Source organism: Pempheris klunzingeri, chromosome 2, assembly GCF_042242105.1.
Source record: "Pempheris klunzingeri isolate RE-2024b chromosome 2, fPemKlu1.hap1, whole genome shotgun sequence".
In the NCBI taxonomy this organism is placed as follows: Eukaryota; Metazoa; Chordata; class Actinopteri; order Acropomatiformes; family Pempheridae; genus Pempheris; species Pempheris klunzingeri.
The window spans coordinates 23,255,824-23,265,886 of NC_092013.1; the positions used below are offsets into that span (position 1 = coordinate 23,255,824).

Below are 10,063 nucleotides of genomic sequence, written 5' to 3' on the forward strand. Positions count from 1 at the left end.
ACGTATTGCTCCATTCAGTTGCCGTCGGAATTGTAGCTGGTTGTATTGACATTAAACTTTGTAATAACATAACTTTGGTGTAATAGTTATATAATAATGACATTATACAGCTTATTATTATTATTATTATTATTATTATTATTATTATTATTATTATTATTAGAGAGAGGCTAGAGCATAGATACATTACTGAACTTGCCTACGGGGCCTGAGGGGTCAGGGGACAACTGGGCCTCACCTGCAATGTGTCACTGAAAGAGACACAAAAGCACCACAAAGAATTCAGCCTTGTTGTTTTGTGTCGCGTTCAATCTGGGGCCTTGCTCCTGTGTAGGAGGGGTGTCCACGGGCCTGTTGCTTCAGAATATGTATGTTGGTGCCACCTGCAACACAAGTTCACAGCTGATCTCAAATCGAGGACTTGGTGTGTGACTTTAGCATCTTGCTATCAGGTCGCTCAGCTGCCGTGTTTTACACATCACATCAGGAGAACATTGCAAACTATTGTATGTGAATCATTAGAAATGTTTTTTTTTTTCTAAATTTTGATAACATTCTTGTTTAAAGAACACTGTGAATTTAATTTTGTACTTACAATCAGTGCACAGCGCTGTATTTCAGTTAAAAATGTGAATTTATTCCACAGTTGTAATGAAGAAGTGAAAACATGCTGCATGCTGTAAGTTTAAAACAATGTTTGGAATAATTAGCTTATATTTCTATCTGTTTGTTTATTCCAAATTATTTGTGTAATTATTCGCAAACTGACATCAATTGTTCCTTTCTTTTGTTTTTTAGTAGTATGTGATAAAATCATCATCTCTACTGCTTGCCAAAGTATATACAAATAAATAAACTGCTAATTGTTCTATTTACGAGCTCAGCAGATGTCCCTGAACGCATCATGTGCACACGGCCCCAGCAGGGAGAGGCGGGGCCGCGCTCGGAGAGGAGGGGAGGGGCGGGGCCGCGCTCGGCCAGTTGTCCCCTCGGAGCCTCATGTGTTCAGTGTTGTCTGTGACAGCAGCACGGGTGCACTATAGGACCTGGGCAGTGTTCACACTTGCTGTGACACTATTTAGAACGGCAAGAAAAGGCTGAGCATGTCCATTTAGTATGCGCCAATACACAGGCTGTGTTTGACAGTGCACACAAACACATGCTCAACCAATATGGACTGCATGCTGCTTACTAAATGGACAACTGAGCATGCCATTATCAGCAGACCATTCACACTGAAGCAGACCCAAGCAACTCCTCTCTGCACCACGTGACTGTACTGGTGACTGTGTTTCCAGTTGGAGCTACTATTGATGCTTGTCATCAGCCACAGTCCGGTCCTGGAAACGTTTAGTACACCAGTGCCTGAACTGGACCAAAAAACTCTAATTCAGCAGTCACATGATACGAGCATTTCATGTGTCTTGGACATTTACATTTATACACATAGCTTGATAATATATCCCATTTATTTACAGTCAATTAGTATTTTTGTACGCATTTCATTGCGTATATTACACCCGCCGATAGGACCATGGGACCACAAGTGCCCATTAAAAATCTGACAAAGTGATTAGAATAATAGCCAGAGCCTTATGTCAGCATATTAAAGGTTCCTCTGCCCTTAAACAACACTCAAAGGCCATTTTGGAAAATCTGGTGCACAAAGCTGGCTAAATGGCATCACTACATTTACATATGACATGTAAAAATGACTGGATTATATCATCAAAACAAATGATACATATTGGAATCACATTATAATCAGATTATATACATGTTTTATTTTCAAAGCAGAGGCATCACCTGCCTGTCAGAGGTAAAGGCAGCAACATCTTACAAACAAGTTACACGTAGATAGATCTCATAATGACCAGCCAACATCTCTGGAGGTAGATTTAGAAAATGATTTTTTCACCATGGCTATTTTATGTCCATAGCACTAAAACTTGAGATGTAAGTTGTAGGTTTACAGTATATTATTTACAACTTGCATAGAAAGTTGTGTTTATGAAATGTGTAAAAAAAAAAAAGGAATTTATTTATTAATAACGAATAAATAAATATTGATTTGCCACTGAAATGTATCTTACTTGCATACATTTCATAATTCAACTTTAGTTCACTGCACTGTGTGGAGACAATTTCAGTATCACCAGGCCTCAAACTATTTTAAATAGCTCACTGCGTATTTTTTCACATTTCATACAGCAAGTCTGTTTTGTTTTTGTCTGTTTGAAAAATCAACACAATAGCTTTGATGAGCTCCCCCCCAACACCTTCACTTTCACCACCATGGCCAGTTGGCCTCGCGTTTCACAACCTCTAGTTCCGTCAAACCAACTTGTCCTCCAAACATCCCAGTTACAAGTTTCACTTGCCTGATTAAGAGAAACAATGGTTCACCAATGTCTATTCCAAGGTTCAGAAAAGTGAAGTGAACTTTGCCTCCATTAACTGCTACTTTCTGTCTTAGGGTATCTCAGAGCGTACAACTTTGTTTAAAATATGTTTCAACAGCAGAGTTTTAGCAGTGAGCTCACATATTTTTTGATGCCTTTATTCATTTTCAGCAGGTCTGCTTGGAGATTTCTCCTCTTCTGTCTGTTAACGCTCAACAAAAATAATAAGGAAACCTGCCAAAAATGCACTTTCTTCACCAACACTGCCACAGGAAGGAGCAGCTAGCAGCAGGAGTTTATAGATTACTGATTAATGGGTGAGATATGAAAGCTGTCTAAGGTCACAGCGGGCTACAGGGCAACAGACGGAAACAAATATACAAACAAGAGAACAGAATATACAATCATCCTTCGACAGCACACAGCAAAAAGGTTGTGACATCTGTGATAAGGAGCGATCTGCTGAAGCACCGGACACCTTCTAATGAACCGAAAATTCAGACGAAGAGTTAACCAGGAACTAAACACCTCAACAAACACACGTGAGTTTCAGCTTTACTAATCTTCTGCTCAGTTTTCATTTATATTCATATTGAGGAGGATTACAAAAATGTTTCCATCTGTTTCCATCAGTCTTCTCTTTTTCATTGTGATAAGTTTTCCACCTCAGCCAAGACAAAACCTTTTTCTGCCTCTCTGTCATCGTCTGTGACTGTTAGGAGCGAAGCACACCAGAACACTTCTGTCAGGTGTGGGGGAGGGAGGTGACACGCATTTGAAGACCACACTCAGTACAGTTAATTCTGACCACTATGCTGTGCAAACCAGCAGGAATTTGTCAGTCTCTGTATGATGCTTCAGAGTCTGGTCTGTGATGAGGCATGCAGCCCTGTTGATAGCTGCTGATGCTTCTATTGATCTTCCTCAAGGTTTCATTCTGCTGGTTCCCCCACGGGTTCTCCCCCAGGTTCTCCTGTTGTTTCTACTGCCTGCTCCCCCAGTCAGCGGCCATGCTGGGAAGAACAGGAACCTTCAGTGGACGCTGCAGGTTTGAGATCCAGCTATGCCATTCCCTGCCCTCTCCTCCGCCTCCCACTGAGCTCCTCAGACTCCATTACCCAGTGGGCAGCAGGAGCAGGAAGTACAAGACAGGGCGAGAAGCGGAACCGATGAGCTCTGCTCAGATCAACCGCATCTTAAAGGTGAGAAAATCAATCATTCAAGGTATCAGTCGATCAATCAGTCAAACTAGTGATCTGTCTGTCCTCTGTTGCCAGGCCAATGAATACAGCCACACCTTCCCCAGAGGCCCTGCCTCTCATGGTGTCCTGGGTTTCCATAGCAACATGTTGCCATCCAACCACCCCAGTGAGGACTGTCGGAGCAGCGCCACATGCCTTCCAGACCGTGGTGGTGTACTGTTTGGTGTGTTTGATGGTCATGCAGGTCGGGCGTGTGCTCATGCCGTTAGCCTGAGGCTCTTTTACTACATCGTTGTGGCAACACTTCCGCTAAGGATGCTGGCAGAGCTCGAACAGGCAGTAGAGGAGGAACGGGCCTTACCACCACTGCTGGAGTGGCACAAACACCCCCAAGACCACAGCTGCCCCGACGGAGGAGAGACCTCCTTCTACAGCCTCCGAAACTACTGGCAGGACAGGCTGGAGGAAGAAGATGAGAAGGAGGAAGAGGTAGCCAGGTGTCCTGATATGTTGGAGAATCAATAAACCAGGCTAGAGATCTTCACTGGTCCAAAATTGTGGACCCAAAAAAGGACCAACGGAAAACCGTCTGATCCTGACATGCATGAATTAATTTTAAAAGAGACCTGAGTCAAAAGGGACTATAATTTGGACCGAGCATGATTCAGTTCTTGGATCAGGTCTTTGTTACAAAGAACCACATGGACCAGTGAAGACTTCTGACCATCAAATCTGTGTGAGGCCTGACATCTGGTGATGGCCCAAGGTGCTGACCTGTCCAGCAGACCTAGGAGCTGATCTCTGATACGAGAGTAGACAGACTTTTCAGTTCCTGATTATCACCAGGACATGTCAGACCTCAGTCGTTAGGGATGCACCCTGATCCATAGTGGCACTGGATGTTGGGTTGATGTTGACTCAAATAGCTGGATTGGGGATTGTGACAATGGGGCATGTATTACATCATCTGTCATTGCTGGTAGAGTCACTCTGATCAGAAACACCTCCATGCTACTCTGGCTTGGCTAATGGTGCATATTTGACTTTGAACTTTCAGGACTGAAATGTCACAATTTAGTGACAGTTCCTTCGTGCTTACTTATGAGCAAGTTAACTACTAACTACTGTCAACTGATGGTAATGATAGGTCTAGGTAAGTAGAATAAAAGACGAGGAGGGCAGGACGGTCTTAAATTACTGGCACTGCCGCCAAAACCACAGTGGATAGCTTACTACCACCGGCTGCCAGTCAGGATCTTCCATAACTATTGATTTAATAATTAATTAGCCAATAAATGTATATCTCTGTATTTATTTGTCACATTTAGTTTCACAAACGGCAGAATCCCGGTTTGAACCCGGGGTGTTTCTGTGTGGAGTTTGCATGTTCTCCCCATGCTAGCGTGGGTTCTCTCCGGGTACTCCGGCTTCCTCCCACAATCCAAAGACATGCACATTAGGTTAATTGGTAACTCTAAATTGCCCGTAGGTGTGAGTGTGAGAGTGAAAGGTTGTCTGTCTGTCTCTGTATGTGGCCCTGCGATTGGCTGGCGACCAGTTCAGGGTGTACCCCGCCTCTCGCCCGAAGTCAGCTGGGATAGGCTCCAGCTCCCCCCGCGACCCTGACGGATAAGCGGTATAGAAAATGGATGGATGGATAGTTTCACAAAGTTAGGAAATCAATGTTTTGGGCATGCCTGATGTTGCCTTACACATAAAAGAATGATCCCAGTCTATGTCTATGTAGGTCTATAGTGTATGTAGGCTAGTTAGTTAGTGTGTCAGTGTGTAGTGTAGGCCTGTGTAGGTGACAATGATGACATTAAGCTAAAACACTAATGGACCAATGCGTTGGGGAAATATATTGCTCAAAAAACTTAATGGAACACTTAAATCACACATCGGATCTCCATGAAAACTACTGATAATAAAGTGTTCCCTTAATTTTTTTGAGCAGTGTATTTCTGTTGTATCAAATCATTGTCTTTGCTCAGAAAAATGGACCCTGCTCTAAAACTTAAAAAAAAGTCAATAGTTCAAATAATTTCTGGAGTGTTAAGAAATATTTTCTCTGTTTTTACATTCAGAATTATTTTGGATCAATGTGTTTTGTGCCTTGATTTAGTCAAACTTGATGAAGTTTTTAACATATGGCACAATTTCAATACCAATTTCAATCAATTATTATGGTTTATTGACTTACAAAACCTTTTAGCTAGGGTTGTACAGATTTTAGGCATATGAAGCTTTTGAAGATACTCCAAGCAATGACGTCATAATAAACAAAAACACTGCTGTAGGCACAGGCATACCATTTGAATTAGAATTCAATGGGTTAGGATGCTAGATGGGTCTCATGGGTTATTGATCAGCACTGGCAAACAAGGAGCTCCATTTGCTGCAGCTGGTTCAGGCTTCATTTTTGAATGATCATCTGATTGGCTGCAGGATGACTGCCGGATGACATCAGCGCTGGTCAACGCTTTCCATCGCCTCGACAATGACCTTTCTGCGGAGGCCAAGGTCCACCTGTCTATGCGCTCACCCAGGTCCGCATTCTTCAGTCACACTTTATCTGTTTGACTCCTTTACACTTTGATGTGAAAGTCTCTATCAAACAAAGTTATAATTACAATTTTATGTGTGTTTAATTTACACAGGTTGTAATATTGTTGTCAGACTCATTGGTGAATGTGTAATCATACCACAGTCCATACTGGCTGTGAAGTTATCGGTAAGAGATGGAGGACAACATAGAAGTTCAGCTGAAGATAATGCGAATCCTCAACAGTCTGAGTTGGTCAAAACATGTATCCTGGAGCTTGCCATATATTGGTTGTTAATATAGCAATATATTGCTATGTCCACAGACGGTTGTCTTTGCCAGGGGAGGTGCTGCCAGTGTCTTCACCCATCCGGGTAGCGCTGTCCGGCTGCACGGCCTGCATCGCCCATGTCTCAAACGGGGTCTTGCATGTGGCCAACTTGGGTGATAGCCGGGCCGTCCTCGGCGTCCAGGAGCCAGATGGACGCTGGCTGGCAGTTAGCCTTACCAACGACCACAATGCACAGAACCCAGATGAATTGCAAAGGATTCTGAGAGAACACCCACCATCGGAACAGAGGACAGTGGTCCGTCACAACCGGCTGCTAAGTCTGCTGTTGCCCTTCAGGGCATTTGGTGATGTCCGCTTCAAATGGAGCGCAGAGATGCTGAGTCAAATCTACGAAACGCGACCAGACATCCTGTCTGCAGTCAGTGAGGCGGCCCGGGCACCGCCACCACACTACCTGACCCCACCCTACCTGAGTGCCCACCCAGAGGTTGTCAAACACTGCATCAAACCCACTGACAAGTTCCTGGTTCTGGCAACTGATGGACTCTGGGAGCTGATGCACCGACAGACGGTCGTCCAGATGGTGGGGGAACAACTGACAGGTCAGAGAACTAAGCTCCTCACTAAGTCTACAGTAAACTGAACATCAGAGTTGAACCTCAAATGCACTGTACAGACTGTAAACGATCACACTTCAATTATAAAATCAGAAGCAGAAGAATAAATACATTTTATCTATCTGGATCATCCATCGAGTTAAAAGCTGGAGTTATTTGGTCAGATGTATTCTGTAGATGTAAAGCAGGTTTCAGAGCAGCAGCGTGTAGATGGAGAAAAGTAGAGCACTAAGGATGGAGCCCTGAGGGACGCCACACCTCACAGTATGAAAGTAAACTGTTATCATTAATATGGCCTAATATTGTATGGAAGTTTCAGTTTTGGTTGTAAGCACTGAAAGGACCTGAGGTGCCATTGAAAGTGTTAAGAGGTGAGAGCAATTTAAATCGTTTAGTGTAATGATTAAAAGCATTTAAATTTCTAAAGTTCAGCCCCTTTAGGAACTTCAGCTTGTATGTAGAAACACTGAAAGTAGTTGAACTGGCAGCTGAAGCATAAGAGATAAAAGCAGCTGAACTGTCAGTTCAAGAATAAAATAATGAAAGCTGAAAAATTCTACTGTAGCACTGAAGGCAGTCAGTTGAACTGCAAATGGTTGAAGCCAGTTGAAGTGTTATTTGTAGAACACAAGCTTAACTTGTAGTCTCGGACCGCCTGTCGGCATCAAAGACACAAACACAAAGAAACCAAGCTAAACAGTTTTAATGGGAAACACAAAGGTAAAATGAAAAGTAGTAAAAAACCTCCATTTTACCCCAAGGCTCTGGAGGGTTAAAGCAGTTTGTGTGTAAATAATGAAAGCAATTGAACTATGAGTTGAAGTGTAAATGATGAAACCACCTGAAATGTCAGTTGAAGTGAAGTAAGTAAATGATGAACACATTTGAACTGCATAAACAATGGAGGCAATTTATTACCGTACAGGGCTTCAGCAGCAGAGACCAATAACTCCCGGCGTGGGCATGACACTGGGTGGCTTGCAGCACCTCCTGATGGAGAGAAAGGGACGAGTTCTGTCGGTGCTGGAGGACCAGAATGCTGCCACCCATCTGCTCCGCCACGCCCTGGGTGATGATGGGTATGGAGCGGTGGCACCAAACCGCCTGGCCAAGATGCTGAGCCTGCCGACAGAGCGGGCCAGGAGCTACCGTGATGACATCACCATCACTGTCATCCACCTGAACGAGCCCAGCTTTAATCAGAACACCTGTAGGGGGTTACGTGCTCATTGAACAGGCAGATGACAAATCGGTAACTTCGGTTTTTCTTCTAAGCTTTGTTACATGTCTATTCGACTGCTCCTTCTTGTGGTTTGACTTTTGATAAAAATAAACTTTTGGTTCAGACGTTGACTTAGTTAAAGTTGTGTTTCTATTATTTTGCCCACCCCATTTATAACAAGGCCCACCTGAATCTGCCTTTCATAGGTGGGGATTCAGGATCTACTTGTGAAAGATTCAGAATTTATTTCTTTTACGAATTCTCATATTGGTGTAAAAACAGTGGATTGCTACCCCCGGGTTGGAGATGAGTTGCAGCCCAAAGTGAAGGAGTTTGAGTATCTCGGGGTCTTGTTCACGAGTGACAATAAAAAGGAGTGTGAGATGACCAGACAGATTGGTGCAGGGTCAGCAGTAATGCAGATGCTGTACCGGTCCGCTGTGGTGAAGAGGGAGCTGAGATGGAAGGCAAAGCTCTCGATTTGCCAGTCGATCTACATTCCAATCCTCACCTATGGTCATGAGCTCTGGGTATTGACTGAAAGAATGAGATCGCAGATACAAGCGGCCGAAATTAGTTTCCTCCGTAGGGTGTCTGGGCTCAGCCTTGGAGAGTCAGCCACTGCTCCTTCACATCAGAAGAAGCCAGTTGAGGTGGTTCGGGCATCTGGTCAGGATGCCTCCTGGGCGCCTCCCTTTAGAGGTTTACCAGGCATGTCCCACTAGGAAGAGACACCAGGGCAGACCCAGAACTCGCTGGAGGGATTACATATCTCATCTGGCCTGGGAACACCTGGGGATCCCCAAGAGGAGCTGGAAAGCGATGTTTGGGAGAAGGACGTCTGGAGTGCCCTGCTTGACCTCCTGCCACTGTGACCAGAACCCAGATAAGCAGTAGATAATGGATGGATGAATGGATAATGTTGGTGGATCCTTCTATTCTAGTCTATCAAGAAAACTATGTGAAGCTATTGGACAAAACTAATACGGAACTTCAGTGGTGGACAGGCTTTCCACTGTCATTACTTGTGAGGATCAATACGATTATAGTGAATATACTCACCAAATGTATTTATTTATTCCATTGTATCCCCTTGGAAGTTCTTATGAATTGTTTTAAAGACCTCAACAAAGCCATATCCTTATTTGTATTGCATAGAACACCAGGGGTCAAGGTAGCCACTCTCCAGGTCCCATATGCTAAAGGTGGGGTAAATCTTCCAAATTTCAGATTTTATTACCTACCTCTCAGTTTGCCCATTGGGGATTTAGTTGCACTCAAAAGGTAACGTGAGATAGGTGTCAGTAGAGCAACACTAAAAACTGCACTCGATTTGAGGAAGAAACTTTCAGTAATTATAAAAAAATCCAGTTTACTTGGGTATCATGGCGCATGGCAGCATTCTCTTCCACTCTTGGGTTTAAATACATTGTTGCTTGTGAACACTCCTCTTAATGACAAGTCCAATTGCTGGTGGGTGATGTTAGCTCACTTTGCATGACTAATCATATAAAGTACTTATTCTGCTTTTGAGCACTGCAGCAAAAATGTGTGCTTAAAAATGGAAAACTAAAGAATCCTCATTGTAGAAACAACCGGATTAATGAAATTGTATTTTTCATTACTCCTGAAAAAATATTATGTTCCGTCAGGAAAAACCTACAACCTGTCATTCTATCTGGACCCTGTTTCTAGATGCATTACCACCCTTAGACCCTTATAATTGTTATATTTACTTATTCTGGATTTTCTTTATTTAACTTAATACCGTTATTAAAGCCAA

At 43.3% G+C, this 10,063-nt stretch overlaps 1 protein-coding gene across 5 annotated transcripts; it reads left to right on the forward strand.

Moving 5' to 3' along the window:
* Positions 1-2,553: 2,553 nt before the first annotated feature.
* On the forward strand, positions 2,554-8,421 carry LOC139215346 (pyruvate dehydrogenase [acetyl-transferring]-phosphatase 1, mitochondrial-like). 5 transcript variants are annotated; one of them, XM_070846319.1, is made up of 7 exons: positions 2,554-2,944; positions 3,122-3,269; positions 3,370-3,604; positions 3,680-4,093; positions 6,053-6,153; positions 6,475-7,043; positions 7,984-8,421. In XM_070846319.1, the coding sequence occupies exons 3-7, from the start codon at positions 3,413-3,415 to the stop codon at positions 8,289-8,291; spliced, it is 1,584 nt and encodes a 527-aa protein (XP_070702420.1). In that variant the 5' UTR covers positions 2,554-2,944; positions 3,122-3,269; positions 3,370-3,412; the 3' UTR covers positions 8,292-8,421. The 5 variants fall into 5 exon arrangements, with proteins under 5 accessions (XP_070702420.1, XP_070702412.1, XP_070702387.1 ...); XM_070846311.1 differs by having other exon boundaries at positions 3,122-3,151; positions 3,332-3,604; XM_070846286.1 differs by having other exon boundaries at positions 3,122-3,604.
* The last annotated feature ends 1,642 nt before the right edge of the window (positions 8,422-10,063 follow it).

Excerpts from the sequence above, each read along its gene's own strand:
- LOC139215346 (XM_070846286.1), top strand. The coding sequence starts at position 3,308 with ATGCTTCTATTGATCTTCCTCAAGGTTTCATTCTGCTGGTTCCCCCAC. Across the intron at positions 6,154-6,474 it reads CTGTCTATGCGCTCACCCAG|ACGGTTGTCTTTGCCAGGGG; the intron begins GTCCGCATTCTT and ends CTATGTCCACAG. Across the intron at positions 7,044-7,983 it reads GGTGGGGGAACAACTGACAG|GGCTTCAGCAGCAGAGACCA; the intron begins GTCAGAGAACTA and ends ATTACCGTACAG.